Below are 20,886 nucleotides of genomic sequence, written 5' to 3' on the forward strand. Positions count from 1 at the left end.
GAAGGCTAGGAGGTAACCTGCAGTGTCTCTCTCCCGTCCCAGCTGCCGTCAGCCAATCCAGTGGCCTTGCAGCCAAATTTGTCATCCACTGTCACATCCCTCAGTGGGGCTCCGACAAGTGTGAAGAGCAGCTGGAAGAGACCATCAAAAACTGCCTGTCGGCGGCAGAGGACAAGAAGCTCAAGTCTGTGGCCTTCCCACCCTTCCCCAGTGGCAGGTAGGCGGTGCTTGTCCAGGTGGGCAGGGGAGGTTCTGGGTCCAGCCTTCCCCGGGGACCAGCGCTCTCCACTTACTCACAGATGACGTGACCAAAGGCTGCCCGAGCATGCCGGCCAGGTGTGGGGCAGGAAACCCAGCCTCCATCCTTCAGAGCCCTCAGAGAGGGGCAGCGCAAGTTCCTTTTTGAGAGTTCAAAGGCCACATTCCCCCAGCTGTCCCTGTCCGGGACCCATGATCAGAAAGCACCAGGCTTTGAAGTCCTGGCTACTCCGAGCGTGGTCCACAGCCCAGCAGCAGTGACCCCCCCTCCCCACCCCCATGTCAGAGGTCAGAATCCTAGACCCACCCAGGCCTGCTGCCTCAGAATCCCTGGGGGATTCCCCTGCTACTCGGCAGGAGGGCCAGGAGGCGAGGCTGTGACATTCACCCCCGAGAAATGAAAGGCTCTCACCTAGGGTTTGCTTTTGGGGGCAGACGTGGTCGTTCTAATTGTCACAGACCCCAACTGTGTGGAGAGCGGCATTCTGGGTAAAGAACGGGGACGTCTGTCCTTCCGTGCCACTGTCCTCTCCCTGCACACTCCTGCTGCCCCGGGGGTACCGGGCCTCGTAGGTATGATACACTCTCTGGAGACATTCTGTTAAAGGAGTTCTGGGACGGCTAAGAGGGAAGTGAGAGGCCCGGCTTCCTGCTGTGATCCTGTCCCAACCTAAGCAAGCGGCGCTGGGTCTCCAAAGGCCAGCCCAGCTCAGAGGCTGCGGGCTGGATTCTCTGCACAGCTGGGACCACTCGCCCTGATGGTCTGGACTGGGGCACTACAGATGAGTCAGAATTCATGCTACACAGACGCACCCTGGACCCGCCCAGTGGGGCTTGGCCCACATGACCATGATGCCACATCCCTGGAGGCTGGTGCTGTGACCCACCTGGCAGGCGGTGCCATCATGGCTTCCCGGCGCCTGGGGCCTTGCCCAGTCATTGCTGAGGACACTCGCACCTCTGTGTGGGTGGACGAGCGGAACCTTACGTGCACGAAAAGGCTTTGTGAAGACAAGCTTCTGAGCACATATTTTTGCCCTTGAATAAACAATCTACCATGTAAACCAGTTTTGAGGGAGCTAATAAAACCTTTATGTGCTTTTTTGAAGGCCAGGTATTTGAAATGCTGAACTGGTAGTGTTTTTAAAGTCAAGTTTGACAAGAGTCAGTCAGGCTACATATTCAAACACAGGGCACCACTCGCTGGCCAGCCTCGTGCCCTTGGCTACCACTGCTGTGCCTGAGTCAGCGTGGCCCCCGACTAGCATCAAAGGGGACCACGCGTGGACCAGCCTGCACATGGTGAGACCTGTGCGGTAGAAACCAGGGCCCAGTGCCAAGATAAGGGCCCACACTGCCCTCACCCCGGCTGAGTTACTCCCTGGGCCCCAGGGACCAAAGTGACACGGGCTCTTCTTTTCCGTTGGCACAGAAACTGCTTCCCCAAACAGACGGCGGCCCAGGTAACCCTCAAAGCCATCTCCGCTCACTTTGACGACTCGAGCGCGTCCTCACTGAAGAACGTCTACTTCCTGCTCTTCGACAGCGAGAGCATCGGCATCTACGTGCAGGAGATGGCCAAGCTCGACACCAAGTAGCCGCCGGCCGCGCCGTCCAGCAGGCGCTGCAGGAGCATCCACGTCACAGGAGCGGGTTTTCTTTTTTGAAAGGAGAGAGGAGGGTGATGCAGGGGAGCGCTGGGCGGCTGAAGGGAGCGGGTGGCAGCGGCTGCAGGAGCAGTCCCGCCCCCGGAAGGAGCCTTCTGCATTTGATATTCCCGTTAAAAAGAGCCTCAGCCCTAAAAACCAGGTCTTCACGAGGGGTTCTTTCCATATGTTTTCTTCCTGTTGTTTTAGAACTTTTTAAAAAAACAGACTTCATTTTAGATTTATAGCATTGACTTTTACACACACACACAAAAAGCAATCCTTTCAAAATTCTTAAGCTTTCTGTTTCCCCTTTTTCAAGGGAGGAGGGCCTCCGAGTGCCCGGGCTTTGCTGGCTGGCTGTGCTCAGTGATGGAGAGGCGAGCGTTAGAAAGGCATCTCCCTGGTGCTTTATCTTCTGGTTTAGTGCCCCTGCCCCACCCCTATACTATCTGTAACTACTCCTCAAAAGGTTTTGCTTCAGGCTTTTTTCTGTTTTTGTTTTGTTTTTTAAAGAAAAAGAAAATGAAAGGAAAAAAAATAAAAGATCCAGTGTCTTTCTTACAACATATTCTTTTATTGCAACATTTTCCTGTTTAGAAAACTGTCCCCATGGGTGTGGACACGTCTAGAATATTATAAATAGCGTAAGGCCCGTCTCTAAGGGCTGAGACTCCCGCCACGGTAGGCGCCGTGTCGGACAGCACAAAAGGGCCTTCGTTTCTCAGGCGTCAGGCTGCTTCCAGAGGGGTGGGGGCTAGTCGGTCTTGGTCCGCGGGAACGCGGCCCTGGGCGAAGCTCTGGGGGGACAGCCACACTTTGGGAGAGAGGCACATGTCTCATTAGGCCCAGGCCACAGCCCAGATGGGCTGTAGTGAGCACCCCAGTGAGGCTGTTGGCCAAGGACTCTGGCCAAGAACCCAGAAGCCACCATCAAAAGTAAGCAGGGTGGGCAGGGGCAGAACCTGTTTATTCAGATGAATTCATCAACCACTTCTGCTGTAGAGTCAACTTATTGGTCCAAAATAGGCTCCTCCAGGTTGGAAGTTCTCTTCCCAATAGAGGAGTCATTTATAATGCAGCTGGCAGGCATTATTGCCACATGGCTGAGTCTCCAGACAAGTGGCATTAGGGTTGGCCAACAAACCAGAAGCACAAAACCACAAAGGGTCCCCAGCATCAGAGTTTTGCCACTTACAAATCTGCCCTTGATGGCAGCCCGGAAGCACACAGGGGTTCATCTACTGAACACCCCCCCCCCCCGGCTGCCTTTCCTTAAACACCTCCAGCGGCTGGCAGGCAAGGTTCCGATCTTGATAGCTTTGTAAAAACCCAGTTAGAACGAACTAACCAAGAGGGAAATTTTTATCTCTTCTTAAATGTAACCTATGATATATGATCAGGGTCTAAAAACGGAAATATAGAAAGTTTCATTAAAATTAAAGAATGTAGGGACTAACGGTTTAAAAACAGGCTCCTATTAACCTGAGTGTTGCAGGACGTGTGGACTTCCCCCCCTCGCAGCGGTGGGAAAGACGGTGCAGATCTCCTTCCTTAGCTGGTCCCACGTGGCAGGCCCTCCATCCTGCCCTTCGGACACTATGCCAGCCATCAGGAGACCCAGCTCTCTCTCCTGTTCTGAGAGCTCTGAATGCCACACCCCATGGGCACATGCACAAACATCCGCCAGGAGCCTGGGGCAGAGAAGGCCGACTTTGCCCTCCCAGGACCAAGTGATGCATTCGGCCAGCACATGGCAAGCAGACCTTTTCAAACCCAGAAAGAATCCTCTAGAGGGGTGTCTTTTTAATTCTCTCTCTCGATTCTCTATAAGTTGTGTTTCCGGTGAGTACATCCCTAGCATCTTACTCCAGAAAGAGTGCCCTTTGGCATTTGTCAGGCAGGTACCACTTGTCAAGCAATCCGTTCACCTGGCGAAGGTGGTACCTCGTCTCCTGCCACCCTCCTCATCAGGGTGGAGACTGCCGCATGGTTTTCCAGCTCGTAGAGATGAACAGGTCCCGGCTCTTGGCCAGCCGAACCATGAACCGCCCCACATAGAAGCCGCTGATCTGGCCCACGCCGTCATTTCGCCCCATGGCCAAGAGGAACGTCAGCGCACCTGTGGAGCAGAGGCACCGACTAGAATCCAGCTCACCCTCTGTGGGCCTGCAATTGCCACATTTATTAATTCCCCACTAGAGAGTGTTTGTCTCCAGCTTTGAAAGTTTGTCCTAGCCCTGGCTGGTGTGGCTCAGTTGACTGGGCACCGTTCCGTGCACCTAAAGGTTGCAGGTTTGATTTCCGGTCAGGATACATGCCCCAGTTGTGGGATCGATCCCCACTAGGGGTGCACAGGAGGTAGCTGATCAATCTTTTGCTCTCACATAGCTCTTTCTCTCTCTCCCTCTCCCTTCCTCTCTCTCTTAAAAAAAACAAAACAATAAAAATATTTTTTTTTAAAAAGGAAGTTTGTGCTAGTCAGTCACCTCAAAGGCTTCCCATGTCTAACCCCAACTCTCCTAAAACTGAAGCACATGGGGCTCCCTTACCGGGCTTGTAGGCCTTGAGAGGCCTCTGCTTCATGGAGTGGATGATGTTGGCCACGGCGACGTTGGCATGGAGGCCCGCGTGATAGGCCATCTTGGGCTCCTTCACGTCGGCACAGTCGCCAATGGCGTAGATGTGACTGCAGCCCTCCACCTGGAGGTACTCGTTCACCCTCAGGGCACCGTTGCTGGCCAGTCGACTCTCTGCCAGGCAAAACCAACAAGAAACCAAGGCCCTACGCTGCCATGTTAAGTGGCCTCCAGGGCGCAGCGAAGAGGAGCAAGCAGCCCTGGGTGGGGGGGTAAGCCTCCCACCTCGTGCATTTCTGCTCGAGCCCCCGCCTTGCACCTTTCTGCCAAGGCAAGGCTACTATTCCAGGGCGGAAACTGGTCCGAGACACAGCAAGTATCATTTTATGTAATGTGCCTAACTCTGCAAATTACCGCGATTAACTCACAGTGCTTAAGTCAAAACTTGGCCACGTCTTGAATTTTCTTTTGAACGTGGACCAGATTTTTAAAATAAATGCAGGGCTTTAATAAATTATGAACTTCTTGTTTTAAGGGACTTAAAAGAGTTTATCTTTGAAATATAACATTAGCACAGTTAGGTGTCAAATTTTGGGATCTCTGTCCATTATAATCCCTCAGATCCACCCCGATGCCTGGCCTGGCCCAGCGTCCTTCCTCTGGGGTTGGGTAAGTCTTTCCTGCAGGGTACATGTAGGAGCTCTGTGTGCAGGAATGGTACTCAGGAATAAATGATGGGGTCCGGGGACACAGCCACCACGGGGCCAGACAAGGAGCCACGGAGTCTCCAGTTCACACATGGAGGCCAGTCAGCTGGACGGTTCAATACTTAGTTTTAAGAACATGAAGCCACGACATTGCCCCCACTCCCCAAATGGTCGCTCCAAGCTCAAGTGGCCAAACGTCTGGGTGGGGGTTTGGAGAGAGCAGTACACCTGTGAATACAGAAAGGCCTGACCCCATAATTCCTTCTGCATCTGTGATCCAAGGAAAGGAACAGAAAACGGATCTCTTTCGGTTCTCTGAAACCTGTTCTCGTCTCTCACCACTAGGGGGCAGGCCCCCAATTTTGGAAAATTCTGGTCACTGGACATCTTGGGCTAAGACATCACTGTCACAGAGGAAGCAAGGACAGCAAGAGTGAACATGAACCTGAATTTAAAGTTGGATGTCCCCATTCAGAAGAGACAGGAGGGGAGAGGTGGGCTGGTGCCGATTCCCGGGGAAAGGCCTGAGGGGCCTTCTTGGACGGCTGGACAGCGAGGAGGTGACCTGGGGAATGGACAATGGCTCCCCTCCTGCTTACCAAATGCACTGTGGTAGGCAGAGCTGTTGATCTTGATACCGTTGCAGACAATGACCAGGTTGGTGGCCACCTCAGTGCCTTTGTCCGTCTGGACACTGATGCGCTCTCGGTACTCGTTGAAAGGCAACTCCGCCAGGTTGCTCACCCGCTCACCTGTCGAGGGATCTCTGTGACCAGGAGGCTGGCAGAAGGTGGACAAGGCTGGGGCCCGAGCCAAGGCTGACCTGGGGAGGTCTGGGGACCCATGAAGACTCCAGGAAAGGCCTGGATGCTGTGGCCCACCTAGGCAATGACTCCACTCCCCCTGCCCTCCCTGCTCCCCTCCGGTCCATCTGCTGCTCCAAGAAGCACAATCTGCACATCGGGCCCAAGGGATATAATGGGAGGGAAGTTCCAAGAAGCAATTGAAGGCTGAGTTTCCCAAGAAGTTCTGGGAAAAGCTGTTGGAGGAAGACCTCCAACATGCCTCCCCGCCTGTCAGCTGCACCGACCTGAGCGGGCAGAACAAGCCCCCCAGACACACTGACAAAGGTGAAACAGAACAGTCAGGAAAGCAGCCTACTCTCCTCACTGCCTAAAAGTAAAAGCGGTCAGTGCTGCAAAGCCAGGTACAAGGAGACCAGGGCCAGGATGGGCTGTCACAGAGCAGATACCTCCCCCTCCCTGAACACAGAGGCTGAGCCCCATGACGTGTGGAGGGCACCACTCTCTAGCATGCTGGGTGGTTCTTTCCCTCTTGCTCTGGACAAAAGCCACACTCCTCACAACCCTCAAAATACAAACCATAAAACCTATTCTCTCCATCACACACATCATAATTCAGGTCAAATCCTTTAGATGATTTTTTTAAATCATTCAACTAATAGGTACCATCTGCACTTTGTCTAAAGCAGTAGCCGGTGTGGCTCAGTGATTGAGCGTTGACCCATGCACCAAGAGGTCACTAGTTCAATTCTCAGTCAGGGCACATGCCCAGGTTGTGGGCCAAATCCCCCGTGGGGGGCATGCAGGAGGTGACCAATCAATGTTCTTTCTCATTGATGTTTCTATCTCTCTCTCCCTCTCCCTTCCTCTCTCTCTAAAAAATCAATAAAGAAAATAAATAAATAAATAAATAATAAAGCAACAGCCAGGGCTGTACTGCCTCCGTGACATGGAAATCCCATCAGTACTAGGGCCTCTGCCCTGCCCAAGGACCGACACAGCCTCCAGCTGGACAACAGGGCTCAAATGGGCTTTGATGCTCAACCCCAGGACTCAGAGAGTACGGCGACCCTCCAGCAGGGGGCAGTGACCACACCTCTGAGTCCGACCTCACTAGGCCAGGGAGGGGCAGGGCGGAGGGGAGCGGGCACGCACTCAGCAGCAGCTGCACGCCTTTCTGGAGCAGGATCTCCTTCGCTTCCTGCCGGACACAAGGCAGGAGCTCCTTGTCAGCCAGGGCCACGTGGGAGTGAATGAGAGTGACCTGGGGACACACAACCAGAGGACAGGGAAGGAGCCATTGAGTCTCCTGCTCACAAGAAGGGACTTAAAAACACATCAGTCTGTCTGCCCCGCCTCCTCCCCTACCCCCAGTCTGCAGATCTGGGAACTGAGGCCCAAGGGAAGCAGGTTGCCCAGCACTGGAACCAGACAGGCAAGCTGGGCCACAGCCCATGTCTCCGAGTCTGGGACTCGTGGGAGGCGCCAGTGCTCCACAGTCCACACGGGGTGCCACATGGGAAATTCTTCTCAAGCCTCCTTGGGCACTTACAGTTACACCGTCTACATATAAGCCACTGACATTCTAACTGTAAATCAACCTGACACTTATATGAACGCTGGTCTGAAACTGGAGCTTCCAGGCATGTCCGCTTGCCGTCTGGGCCAGACAGGGCAGTGGGAGGCAGCCTGGAACGGCGCTCACAGCTTGGACTTCGAAACCAGACCGCCTGGGTTGAAGCCCATCTCAGATACTCACTTGGACCCCTCCTGGCAGCTCCGGAAGGGGAGACCACAGTCCCCTCAGAAATGCAATGATGCCATGAGCACGCGTGTAAAGCGTGTAACACAGCACGGTGGCTCCTGTTACTCGTATCTGTCTACTGATTATAAACATACGGAAGTTGTACGGCGTTACTTCCTACTTCACACTGGTCTTTACCCGATCAATCAAAATTAATGAACTTTACATCAATTACTCATAATAATTTCCAACAATTTGTCAGAGAACAACCATGTAATTAAATTAGCCCAGGTTGATCTCACTTTTCAAACCAACGTGCCTTTCCCTGGGGAGAAGGAACCAGCCCCGGGCTCCACGTGGCTCAGAAGCCGAGATCTGGCACCGGCTGCAATGCTCTTGCCTCCGTGATGACCCGTCACCACTCAGCCTCGCTGAGCCTCCACGGCCTGCCAGGGCGGTTCGTGTCTCTCCAGGTGCCAGGCAGATGCTCTAGGCCTCCATCGTTCAAAAGGGAATAGGGCCACCCTCCCGAGGGCAGAAGGCAGTGCTGGCCAGTCCTTACTGAGGGGCTGCACCACAGGCTCCCCAACGGGACTGTCCAGGGCAAAGGGCTACTGTCTTAAAAACCAAAAAGCCACAGACAAAAAACCACTAAGGGTGCCATTGACAAGCGAGTTGTCAGCCAAAAGAGGCAACCGAGGTCTACATTTGGATCACAAAGCTGGGGCATTGAAGGGGACCCAGGAGTTCTTCTGTAAGGCGTCTCCCTGGGCTTGGTCCTCCTGGGTGAGCCAGAAGGCAGGACCCCTCACTGAACGAGGACACACCCTGGCTCCCCAGAAAAATTCCCAGCAGGAAGGGACGGCAGAGGACCCCTCGGTGCAGAGAGCAGGAGACGGGAAACAGGCTCCCACTGTATGGTGCAGGAGCTCCGCCTCCCAGGCCTTGAGCAATTCCGATTTCCCTGCGAGCACCGAGCCGAGGCGCTTGCCCACCTCCTTGTCGGGGTGTTCTGTTTTAATCTCCGCTGCCATCTCCACTCCCGCGGAGCCTCCGCCCACCACCACGATGGACTGGGAGCGCTGGACCTGGAGCAGAAGCAAATGTAAAAACACCCTCGAATTCACCCTGCCCGTGGGCAGCAAGGGGCAGGGGGAGCGAGGGGTCCTTGCCAAAGGAGTAGAGAACTCTTTCCAAATGTGGGGCCCAAACGTGCTTCCTCAGGGCCTGGCAATTGCTGGGGGTCTCCCTGCATTTCCTCCTTTGATTCTCACAAAAGCCCCAAGAGGCAGGTATCACACTGCCTGCCCCCCTTCTGGTGACCATAGCCCAGGTCTCCTGACCTCCACACGAACGCCTGTTCTCCCCAGCTTCTCCGAAGCTTGAGGAGACCTGGCTAAGTCATGCAGCAGCGCTCACCTGAACGTCCTTCTCTGTGTCCACTCCTCGTGAGCTCCAAGGGGAGAGACTGTCCCCCCATCTCAGCACCGCTGTGGAAGCTGGCTGAGGTCACGGCCCACGCCTGCTCTACCCGTCACAAGGCCCCGTGCAACCAGGGTCCCCGCCAGAGCAGCTGCACCCTGCATTCTCAGCACTGCTGTGGAAGCTGGCTGAGGTCACGGCCCACGCCTGCTCTACCTGTGACAAGGCCCCGTGCAACCAGGGTCCCCGCCAGAGCAGCTGCACCCCCCATCTCAGCACTGCTGTGGAAGCTGGCTGAGGTCATGGCCACGCCTGCTCTACCCGTCACAAGGCCCCGTGCAACCAGGGTCCCCGCCAGAGCAGCTGCACCCCCCATCTCAGCACTGCTGTGGAAGCTGGCTGAGGTCATGGCCACCCCTGCTCTACCCGTCACAAGGCCCCATGCAACCAGGGTCCCCGCCAGAGCAGCTGGGCCCACCCATCGCTGCGTGAGCAGGTCTGGTGCTCATGTCCAGACCTTGAAGACAGAGCCAGAGGTCTCCTCCCAGGAGTCTCTCCAGGTCTCCGTCTTTGCAGCCACTGTCACAGCCCGAACACCTTCTAGGGTCTCCCTGCTGCAGCCCCAACTGTCCCCACAGCTGTTCTGCTCTCCTGGGGGCCGCCCCGTCTGCCCTCACTGCCCTGCCCCCGGTCAGGGGTAGCTCACCTGCTTCACCAAGTCCTCGTAGGCCTGAATGGCTTCCTGCTGGCTGCAGACTTGGTTCAACTTGCCAGGGAAGAACCCAGTGCTGCCCGTGGCCAGGATAAGATGTGAGAAGGGCAGCACCTGCGAGGGGCAAGGCGAAGAAAGGCGAGGACAGGCCTGAGTTCTCCATCCAACCCCAGGCCCGCGGGGCCAGGAGCACCAGGCGGTGCGGCTTTGGGGCATTCTTTTTTTAATCCTCACCAGAGGACATTTCTGCATTTATCCTTCAGACAGAGCAGGAAGGAGAAAGAGTGAAATATCGATGTCAGAGAGACACATCGGGTGGCTGCCACCCACATGACCCCACCCAGGGCCGGGGACAAACTGCAGCTGAGATACGTGCCCTTAGCGGGAACCGAACCCAGGACTCTCTGGTCCGCGGGCCGACGCTCTAACCGCTGAGCCAAACCGGCCAGGGCCCTCGGGGCGTGCTGAGGCAGCCCTCTTCGGAGGGGAGTAAAACCATCACATGATTGGGCCAAGGGGTGGCACTAGAATCCAGGGGTACCTAAGGAAGCAGACTTGACCTCCGTCCAGAGCCACCTGACATGGAAATGAGAGGGGTGAGCTCCCCGCCGTGGGGGAAGGCAAGCAGGCGACAGGAAACCACTTTGGGGGAACAGGACTCCAGCTCCCAGTGTGGAATTAGTTCAGACTGCCCTGGGTGTTTTAGAGGAAACTACCCCCTGCACCCACAGAAGCAGAAAGGAGAGGAGGGAAGGAGGGGAAAGGGAGACCCTGTTTGGAGCCTAAATATAAAAGTTGGAAAACCAGTGCTGCTCTGCCGGGCGGAGGACCAGGAGGTCTGCGCCCGCTCAGCCCGCACTGGCCAGGGAGGCCGAGCTGCCCTCATGGACCCTTCCGGGGCTCTGAAAAGCCTGGCCTGCAACCGCAGAACAAGGAGACTCTCAGCAATCTTTCCAACCGAGAGACCTGGCCCTAAAATTAATTCGAGGAGGATTAATTCCAGGACCCTGGCTTTCAGAGCATGGGCTCTGGGGTAAAACTGTCTGAGCTCAAATGCTGGCCGAGCCTCTCCCCAGCTATGGGGTCCTGGGCAAGCCACTACGCTCACGTGAAGTGAGGCTACACCACCTCCCTCGGCGTCGCGGCGGGCATTCAGCGGGACTGCGCAAGGCTTCCGACAGTGCCCAGCGCACAGCAAAGGCTCAGGAAGTGCCTGCCACCACACTGTGGCTGCTGTCGCCAGGCCTCTGCTCAAGAGGAGGCTGCTACCAGCACCAGGCGGGCTCGGGCCAGAGGCCTCTCCCCACCCTGAGACCTGCCCAGGTCCTCCCAGCAGCGGCCCGGCCCTCGATCACCTCGCCGTCCTCCAGCAGCACCCTCTGATTCTTCAGGTCGATCTCAACCACCAGGCCCTGCCGGAAGCTGTCCTTGAAGCTCTTCGCGTAGGAAATGAATGTCTTTTTGGCAAACCCTGGGGAATGGACACAGAGGAGGGCACAATGTAAAACTGAGCTGCCCACAGGCCAGAATAACAGACCCTTTCCCGAGCTGCATCCTAAAAGCAATGTCCTTGGCCAAACAGCTGGACCAGCGGTGCTTCCGAGGCACCCACCACCCCTCCGGGGCCAGTCTGGGCTTCGGGCCCTCAGGGAAGCTGAAGCCCTTACGTCTGAGGCTGATATGGTAGCTGCTTACGAACAATGATCTTAAGATTCTCCACAATGTGTCTAGTCGTAGAATTTAGGCACCATGCCCTACGTGAGAAAACCACCCTAGACCCACAGCGTCAGGCCACTCCCACCAAGAAAGCCCAGAAAGGAGCCCGTTACCACTCTCCACGGAGGCCCGGAGCGCGGCCACATTGTGGTGGAAGGAATCCTTCATGTCCACCAGTGTGAAGGAGACGTTCAGTGCCTGCAGCTGGCTGGCGGCCGCTATCCCACCGAAGCCCCCACCCACGATCACCACGTGCACACCGCGCACGTCCACGGACACCTGCGACCCCATCGCAAACCAGGCCTGCAGGGATAGAGGGAGAGACCACATCAGAGTTGGGGCTCGAGGAGAGGAGGGCAGGGTGAGCCCGCAGCAAGAAAGGCCCCAAGTGCCAAGACTTGGTCTTTTTCATTTGCGCCATTATCACTAAGATTTTTTTTCCTTTATTGAATTTTAGAGAGAGACAGAAACATCGATGAGAGAACATCAACTGGCCACCTCCTGCCTGCCCCCCCACTGGGAATCAGACCCACAACCTGGGCATGTGCCCTGACCAGGAATCAAACCAGTGACCTCTTGGTGCATGGGTCGACTTTCAACCACTGAGCCACACTGGCCAGGCTATCATTAAGATCTTAATTGTAGGCCTGGCCAGTTTGGCTCAGCAGTTAGAGCGTCAGACCTTGGACCAAAGGGTCTCAGGTTTGATTCAATCATAATTATTTTTGCACACATTAAACTGTTCTGCACTTTTTTCCCCCACTCGATGTACTTGCTCACTCATCAACACAACTTAAATGAGCTCCTGCTCTTTGCCCTGTGCCATGGGTCGAGGTCAGAGACAGACAGACATGGCCCCCGCCCTTGTAAAGGAGGCTCACAGCCCAGAGGCAGGACAGGGTGTGCACATGGACGCTGGCCAGGCAGTAACAGGAAGGGCGGGCAGGCCTGTGGGCAAGTGTAGGCACAGGCCACATCCAAGGGACTGAACAAGTCCTCCAGCCCCACGCTGAGCAAACACTATGACCAGATCCTGCTCACTCACAGGTCACTAGCTTGAGCCCGGGGTCTAAGGAGATCAATGGATAGGTTATGATGATCAACCTGCAAAAGAGGATGCTGTGTGGCCAAGGCAATGACAGTGGGGTGGAGGAGAGGCCTAGAGTGGGCAGCTCATTCCCCTGGGCGTTCCTGGGGCAGCGGATATGTACCTGGACTACTGGGTGACACCCCCAGGAGACACGGAACAAGAAGAAACAGTGCTGGTTAAAGACCGAGAAGGAATGCCGGCGGTGAAGACGAGGGAAGCAGTGCTGATCGTGCAGGCTCCAGGGAGGGGCAGGGGAGCAAGTTCCTGCTTGATGCCAGGGACAGGGGAGCGGCCATCGATGGCAGTGTCTGCGGAGGGTGGCAGGCCAGGACTACAGGCCAAGCGTGCCCAGGCTCACTCACATGGACGGGTGCAGCCAGACCAGTGCCAAACCCTGGTTGAGTTCCTGAGGAGCTGAAATTCAAAAACCCTTGACCCAGAGCTGGACACTGGAGGACATCTGAGGCAGAGGACGGTGTTGGGCTGCTGAGCACAGAGGGAAAGGAGGAGGCTGCAAAGTTTGCCTGGGCTCCCCCAGCCAGCCTGAGAAGCTCCTGCCAGGCTTGCCCTACAAAGAGCCCAGTCACCCGGCAGTCCAGTCTGTCCCTTTGGAGGGCTGAGAGGCTGGCCTGGGGCTGCGGTCAGAGGCCTTGTCCCCACCCAGCTTAACCCCAGAGAAGGATGCCCGTGGTGCAGAGCCTCAGGGCTCTCCTGCGTGGGAGTCTAGCCATCTGAGGAGTAATCTTGATTGCAGCTGAGATCCTGAGAGATGGAAGTGTTGTTGGGAAATGCTGACTAGAGGCGACAGGCAATCAAAACTCCTCCTTGCCTGTGCAGCGATCTAAGGAGAGGGAGAAATAGGCCAGGCTGCCAAAGAAGGACACTAAAGGACGAAGCGAAGCTCACACTGCAAAGAAAGCAGTAAGAGAGGCCCAACAGCTGTGGGCTTCAGGGACTGGAGGTTCACAGTGGGGGGTGGCAGGGGTGGCAAGGAAGGAGCAAGTGGACTCAGCTCAGCCTTGGAGGAGGCGTGGTCCAGCCCACCTGGGGCCCTTGCAGGCAGCTTCACAGCAGCTGGAAGACCACCACTCCTCCGGCCCCCCGTGTGGCCTGGGGCACAGCCTCTCCCCTCTCTGGACCTCCATTTACCCCCTGTAATGGGAGGGGACACCCTAAGATGTCCTTGCACACAGTTTCCAACACATGGTGGCCCCCAAGATAGTCCCCTCATTTATGGGGGCAGTTTATGGTTGGAACTCCAGGCTGTTCTAGTTGGTATTCAAATGCCCACTGCCTAATTTCTCCCCTGGGGGAGGGAGAACCTGGTGAGGGAGGGAACTTTTTTTAAACTTTTTTTTCTCACTGGTTAAATGGTCCCCAACTCACTGGGCCGTGTGCATCTACCCATTTACAGATGAGGAAAAGCCCTCCGCAGGGCTAGGAACAGAACAAGTCCCAACAGGCAGTGCCACCTTCACAGCCCCAGGCCCTCTGAAAGACTGTCCAGAGCCGGCTGAATCTGCCAACTGGGCCAGAAGGAGAATGTCTCCTGGGAGCCAAAATCCAAGAGGGCCCAGAGGCCCAGCCAGAGGTCCGGAGTAAACACCAGGAGCTGAGCAGAGGCTGGGCACGTAGCAGGTGATGAGGCAGGCTATGGGAGGGGTACGTTTCACCTGCCCCCTTCAGCATGGCTCCCTCTGTGCCAACCTGCCTTTGGGTCCAGCAGCCAGCAAGGAGGTCAGGGAAACATTAGAGAGCTCTATTTCCAAGCTAGCTGGGCACAGGACCAAGAGAAGCTACACAGCTTGTTGGGGAGAGAGGGCCCACCATGGGTCAGGTCACCTCGGGCCACCCAGGGAAGGTCAAGGAGGAGCCTTAGAAACGCCTGGGCCAGGCAGTCCAGTGGCAGAAAGGAAGGCTCAAGATGAGTTCAGGGAACAAGGTGGACTGGCCAGGAGGGCAGGTGACAGGGGCCAGCACACACAAGGAGCCTGTCACGCCAGGGCAGTGTTCTGGCCTACACATTCACCAGTTCTAACCCCCAGGCCTGCCCTGGGCCCCTCACAGGGTCCCCTTCCCGGGGAGGAGGGTAGACCCAGTAACCCCAGCACAGGCCTGAGGTGCAGTGAACTGGCCCAGGATCAACTGGTTTCCCCAAAGGGCAAAGCCTGGCCTACCCGACCAGGCACACCCTCAAGGAAGGCAAACTGCTTCTCTGGAGTTCCAGCGGGGGGTCTGGGGCTGCGGGCACACCGGGCCCGTGAGGACTCCGTGCCTGAAGCCTCTCCTGGAATCTGCTCTTCTCTCCTCTGCTGACCTCTGACACTGCCATGTGGGGGGTGGGGGGCGGGCAGCTCTCCAGCCGATCCCTTCCTCCTCAGCAGCCTCCCTTACCCAACACTCTTGCACACGCAGATGCTTCCAGTGCCAATTCTTTTCTTTTCTTTATCTTCACCCGAGAATGTGTTTGCTGATTTGAGAGAAAGAGAGAGAGAGAGAGAAACATCAATGTGAGAGAGAAACATGGATCAGTTGCCTCCCGTATATGCCCTGACTAGGGATCAAATCCACAACCTAGGTATGCGCCCTGAACGGGAATCAAACCCACAACCCAAGTATGTGCCCTGTCTGGGATGAACCTGCAGCCTTTTGATGTACAGGACAATGCTCCAACTAGGCCAGAGGGTCAGGGCCCGGTGCTCATTCTTTTTTATTCTCACTCAAGGACATTTTTTTTTGTTCAGATAGAGTGGGAGGAAGAGCGAGGAAGAGAGAGAAACATCGATGTGAAAGGGACACATGGAGTGGTTGCCACCCGCAGGACCCAACCAGGGCCGGGGACAAATTGCAACTGAGGTACGTGCCCTGAGAGGGAACCAAACCCGGGTCTCTCTGGACCGCAGGCCGACGCTCCAACCGCTGAGCCAAACTGACCAGGGCCCAGTGCTCATTCTTGCTTGGCCCCTGAGGACAGTTGGACTCCCCTCTGCTCAGCCTTGACCCACTTTGCCATATAGCTAAACCCCGACCTTAAGCCATACAGCTGCTCCCCAACCACACACTCCGTAGGTGCTCAAAAAGAACATGCGTCCAGCCAGTGTGGCTCAGTGGATTGAGCATCGTCCCATGGACTGAGAGGTGCTGGTTCAATTCCCGGTCAGGGCACATGCCGGGTTGCAGGCTCGACCCCCACTAGGAGACGTGCAGGAGGCAGCCGATAGATGTTTCTCTCTCACATCAACGTTTCTATCTCTCCCTTCCTTCCTCTCTCTATTAAAAAAAAAAAAAATCAATAAAAAAAGCACACGTGCAACTGGTGATGTTTCATTACTTTTGTTTGGTGTTTTTGTTTAGTGTTTGTTAATCCTAACCTGAGAATATTTTTCCATTGATTTTTACATAGAGAGGAAGGGAGGGAGGGAGGGAGGGAGGGAGAAACATCTTTGTGAGAGAGACACATCGATTGGCTGCCTCCTGCACCACCCTGACTGGGGCCAGGGATCCAACCTGCAGCCCAGGTACGTGCCCTTGACCAGAAATCATACCCTCTGTCCAAGGGCTGATGCTCTAACCACTGAACCAAACTGGCCAGGGCTTGAATTAAAATGTTGTTGCTTTTTTTAATCCTCACCTAAGGATATTTTTTTTCCATTTATCGTCAGAGGGAAGGGGAGAGAGAGAGCAAGAGAAACATCAATGTGAGAGAGTAGCATCCACCGGCTGCCTCCTGCACAACCCCGAGCAGGTCTGGGGACCGAATGGCAACCAAGGTACATGACCTTGATGGGAATCGAACCCACAACTCCGGTTAGGGCTGGCGCTCTAACCGCTAAGCAAAACCAGCCAGGGCTTGAATTAATATGTTTTAATGTAGCTGTAGTGATGGCAAAAGAGCCTCAATCACTGGAAGACTGTAGGACATACTGTTATACACCCATACACTAGAATACTCTGGAGCCATTCATTTTTAGAGTGGGTGACTTTTACATGAAAAGTTTGTCCATGATTTGTCCACACCCATAGAATGTACAAGACCAAAAGCGAATCTTAATGTAAATTATGGTTTTGGGCCCTGGCCGGTTTGGCTCAGCAGTTAGAGCGTCAGCCTGCGGTCCAGGGAGAGCCGGGTTCGGTTCCCACTAAGGGCACGTACCTCAGTTGCAGTTTGTCCCCGACCCTGGTTGGTCATGCGGGTGGCAGTCACTCGATGTGTCCCTTTCACATTGATGTTTCTCTCTCTCTCTCTCCCCCTCCCAATCTATCTGAACAAAAAAATGGAAAAATGTCCTCGGGTGAGGATAAATAAATAATAAAATTAAATTAAAATTAAAAATAAAGAATACAAAAACACATCCATTAGCAGTCACTCCCCATTCCCTCCTTCCTGCATCCCCTGGCAACCACTAATCTTTTTGTCTACAGATTTGCCCATTCCATACCTTTTGTCTGGTTTCTTTCACTTAGCATAATGTTTTTAAGATTCATCCAAGCCCAGCTGGTGTGCCTCAGTGGTTGAGTGTCAACCCATGCACCAAGAGGTCACTGGACCAATTCTCTGTCAGGGCACATGCCCAGGTTATGGGCCAAATCCCCAGTGGGGGGAATGCAGGAGGCAGCCAGTTGATGTTCTCTCTCATCGATGTTTCTATCTCTCTCTCCCTCTCCCTTCCTCTCTCTCTAAAATCAATAAAGGAAAAATAAAAATAAAAGATTCATCCAAGCTGTGGCATATATCAGTATTTCATTTCTTTTTATGACTCGGGAATATTCCATTTATAGAGATACCACATTTTGTTTATTTATCCATCAGTTGACGCACATTTGGGTTGTTTCCACCTTTTGGCTATAATAAATAATGGTATGAACATTCATGCACAAGTTTTTCTGTGGCCATATGTTTTTAATTCCCTTAAGATTATACCTAGGAGTGGAATTGCTGGGACCTATGGTAACCCTGGATTTAACTTCTTAAGGAACTGTCACACCCACCATCTGATTTTGAACTGAACACCAAGCAAGCACAGAGAATCTTAACTAAATCTGCCCAGATTCAGGAAGGTTAGCATATGAGAAGGTCCAAGAAAACAAATCCGAATTGTCCAGCAACTCCTAAGGAAATTTACCTTTGCCCTTCCCCCAACACATACCCACACACGTATACCTACACACATACACACACACACACACATGCACACACGCACACACACACAAATCTGGTTCACACTGGAATTTTCTCAGTAAATCCTGTTTTCTCTACCAAGGGCACCCAGCATGGCCCCAGGGGAACTCTTCTCTAATAATACAAAGAGGTTTTTAGGAATCTACTGAAAAACAAGCAAGTTACATCTGTGCCAAAGTTGTAGAGAGGTCACATCTCAGAAGACAGACAGCGGGAAGCATGTGGGTGCTAATCAATGCAAGGACATAGTCCAGGATTGCTTCACAGGAATTACAAAGAAAACACTTAGCTTCTTGAGTCCTACTAGTTATGCCCGGGGTGGATTTCTACCGCCATGTTTCCAGAGGGGCCATCCAGGTCGAGAGGGTCACTAGGGTGTGACTCCAAGCACCATGAATGTCCCCTATCTATCTGGAGGAGAGAGAAAGACCCTTGGCCTCACTCACTGGATGGGGTGGGGGTGGGGTTGAGAGTAAGCATTCCATGGCCATTTCCCCAGAGAAGACATGCTGAATACAATCCAAAAAAAGACCAATTTCTGAAAGGGACTCAAAGTCTGACAAAGGGGCTGTCCTTTCATGCCCCAGGAGAGGTCAGCACTGGGCAGACAGGCTCATTCCAGTGTCATATACACTCTTTTGTACCAAAACCCTGGCGACCAAACTTGTAGTTCCCATACCACCATGGTCTCTGCTCACCACCTGTGTCTGATCCTGGCTTTCTTATTTCACCACCAGCCAAAGACCAGTCTGGCCCCGGAGCACATCAGCTCTGGTCAGCTCTACCACTTAACTGCTGGGGGTCCTGAACAAGGCCAGGCCCAACTGGGCACAGTCTTCCCCCTAAAATGGAGGTCTCCAGATTTGGGGTTACACACAGTACCGTTCAAGGGCTCCTCTGGGTGCTGGGGTGAGCGTGGGTGGAGTCACGTACATCCAGGGGGCAAAGAGATGCGCGCTGGAGCGGACTGGCCAGGTGTGTACAGTGGGTGGTGTTGGAAGGAAAGCGCCCACCCTCACCCACTAAAAGCAGCTCCTAGTGGACTTCAGGCGCCCTGGGCTCCGCAGCCCCGTCAGGTCGGCGCCCTCTGGCCTTTGTCCCCGCGGAACCTGGGCTTCGTGGGGAAGGAGCTCCTAGCAACCCAGAGCTCTGTGCACTGAGACCCGGGTATTTCCCTCCTAGAGACGACACCAGCGTCCAGCCAGCAGCCATCCTCCGGCCGGTGGGTGGGGAGTGCCTGGGGGAACACTTACCTGGGAAGTCTTAGCAGTAATTTCAGGGGTCGGACTGGGAGGGGCGAGTTTGCCTTTTCCTCGCCGAGGGTTTGTTTTGGGGGAACTGGGGTGTGCAGGCCCCCCTGTCCCAGAGGACCGCCCCCTCCTGCCAAGGCCACAACTTCGGCACACTGACCTCCGACCTCCGACGCGGTCCGCTGCGTTTCCAGGCGGGCGGTCCTTGTTCGGGGAGTCTGGGGCCCTGCGGGTGCGGGGAACCCCGAGAGCACGCCGCCGCGCCGCTCACCAGCGGGACACCTCCCCCGCGCCGCTCTGGCCGGCCACCCGGGTCGCCGCCGGCCGTCCGGAAGACCCTCCCCGCCCCGTGACTCGGCGCCACTCTGGCCACGCCCCGGCCACGCCCCGCGGCACCCGGGGACGACTGGGGCTGGCGCGCCCCACCCGCCGCTGGAGGCTGGGACTGGCCCCAACGGTGGAACAGAAGACCCGCTGTCGCCTGGCCCTGCGCCAGCCCCTCGGACTCCAAAGTTTGGCCTGACTTTCTGCCAGAAGCCACCAGGACTTGAGAGGGGGGCTTTGGGGCACTGGCAGTGCCACCTGCGGCGGGTTACCAGCCTCCTGCCTTTACGCACATAATAATCCGGCAAACCCAGTAGGGCACCTCTGTACGCCTGGCCCTGTGCGAGGAGCTGGGAGCTACATGGAGAACGAAACAGGCCGCGTTTCTGCTTTCCTTCCAACGAGGTGACCGTCTGGGAAAGACAGTGTGTCAGACACGTGCTGCTCACTGAAGAAAAACGGGAGGCACAGGAAGAGTGCCGAGCCTTCCTCCGAGGCCAGGAGCTGGCCCTGGGTCGCGCGAGGCAAGCGCGCTCTGGGTGTGCAGACCCAGAGGCAGTGCAAATTGCTGAGAGCCGGGGCAGTGCGGAGGCCAGCGGCCCTGCTGAAGGCTGTCCTGTCATCCCAAGGGCAATGGGATTTGCCATTGCAGGATTTTAAGCAGAAGAGTGACAGGTCTGGGTTATGTTCTGTGGTGAAAGGATGGGGGAGTAGGAGGGCTGCCTGAAATTGGGGGAACTACTTGGGGTGGGGGCCGGGCTTGGACTAAGTAGATATGTAAAGAAATGGACTAATACAAGCTACAACCTGGCAGTAGGATCAATCTAAGCCATCTTCTATGTAATGCAAATATTAGCACCTGAGAGTTTGGGGAAAAGGTGCGGAGATCATTTCTGTGAACTGTTTTAGTGTGGTGTCTGGCTCACAGCAGCAAGAATTCGCAGCAGCCTGCTTGCACAAGGCTCCACAGTGCCTTACCAGCTTCCTGACTGCCGCCCCAAAGTACCCCCCCCCCTTTAATATGTTTGTATTGATTTTTTTTTTAAGGGTGAGAAAGAAACATCGGTGTGACACAGAAACACTGACTGGCCTCCTCCTGCACACCCCCACTGGGGATGGAGCCCACAACCCAGGCATGTGATCGGGAATTGAAGTGGGACCTCTCAGCCCATGGGAGGACGTTCAATCCACTAAGCCACACTGTCCTGGCCACCCCAATGCTCTTTTGAATACTGCCCTTCACCTTCTTGGTTTTCACAAATGTTTACACTAAAGTGGCCCTTTCTGTACCTCTTGCAAAAGCTGTGGTCAAAGACCTTGTATCCAATACCCCTGGCACAGGGAGTGTTGTGATCAACTCAATCTGGAAGTTGGTTCCCAGAATCATCTTGCCCTGGGAGAAGCCCTGTGAGCACCACAATTTCACTGTTCGCCTGTGAAGCCCAGGCTGCATCTC

At 55.0% G+C, this 20,886-nt stretch overlaps 2 protein-coding genes across 7 annotated transcripts in view; one reads left to right on the forward strand and one right to left on the reverse strand.

The window, feature by feature from the left end:
* Positions 1 to 2,468, forward strand: part of LOC118632310 (core histone macro-H2A.2) — a 46,132-nt gene extending 43,664 nt beyond the window's left edge. Inside the window, exons 8-9 of one of the 2 annotated variants that reach the window (XM_036265317.1) lie at positions 43 to 217; positions 1,691 to 2,468. In XM_036265317.1, coding sequence (XP_036121210.1) covers positions 43 to 217; positions 1,691 to 1,856 — 341 coding nt within the window. In that variant the 3' untranslated portion in view covers positions 1,857 to 2,468. The remainder of the gene's footprint in view (positions 1 to 42; positions 218 to 1,690) is intronic. The other variant, XM_036265318.1, reaches the window with a different exon arrangement.
* On the reverse strand, positions 2,017 to 19,397 carry AIFM2 (apoptosis inducing factor mitochondria associated 2). Of its 5 annotated transcripts, none has more exons than XM_036265314.1 (11): positions 19,267 to 19,397; positions 15,072 to 15,147; positions 11,701 to 11,890; positions 11,227 to 11,342; positions 9,866 to 9,985; positions 8,733 to 8,825; positions 7,149 to 7,257; positions 5,790 to 5,942; positions 4,457 to 4,657; positions 3,852 to 4,026; positions 2,017 to 2,116 (listed from the first exon to the last, which is right to left on the reverse strand). In XM_036265314.1, exons 3-10 carry the CDS (start codon positions 11,876 to 11,878, stop codon positions 3,875 to 3,877), a joined length of 1,122 nt encoding a protein of 373 aa, XP_036121207.1. In that variant the 5' UTR covers positions 11,879 to 11,890; positions 15,072 to 15,147; positions 19,267 to 19,397; the 3' UTR covers positions 2,017 to 2,116; positions 3,852 to 3,874. The 5 variants fall into 5 exon arrangements, with proteins under 5 accessions (XP_036121207.1, XP_036121206.1, XP_036121208.1 ...); XM_036265313.1 differs by having other exon boundaries at positions 2,037 to 2,116; positions 3,836 to 4,026; XM_036265315.1 differs by lacking the exon at positions 2,017 to 2,116 and adding an exon at positions 2,502 to 2,721 and having other exon boundaries at positions 3,836 to 4,026.
* Positions 19,398 to 20,886: the final 1,489 nt, after the last annotated feature.

The sequence above is a fragment of the Molossus molossus genome, unplaced genomic scaffold (assembly GCF_014108415.1).
Source record: "Molossus molossus isolate mMolMol1 unplaced genomic scaffold, mMolMol1.p scaffold_m16_p_17, whole genome shotgun sequence".
Lineage (NCBI taxonomy): Eukaryota > Metazoa > Chordata > Mammalia > Chiroptera > Molossidae > Molossus > Molossus molossus.

Coding starts and splice junctions, on each gene's coding strand:
- AIFM2 (XM_036265314.1), bottom strand. CDS start 11,878: ATGGGGTCGCAGGTGTCCGTGGACGTGCGCGGTGTGCACGTGGTGATC. Junction 5,943..7,148: donor AGGCGTGCAGCTGCTGCTGA/GTGCGTGCCCGC, acceptor ATCCCTCGACAG/GTGAGCGGGTGAGCAACCTG. Junction 4,027..4,456: donor TCTCAAGGCCTACAAGCCCG/GTAAGGGAGCCC, acceptor TCTGCTCCACAG/GTGCGCTGACGTTCCTCTTG.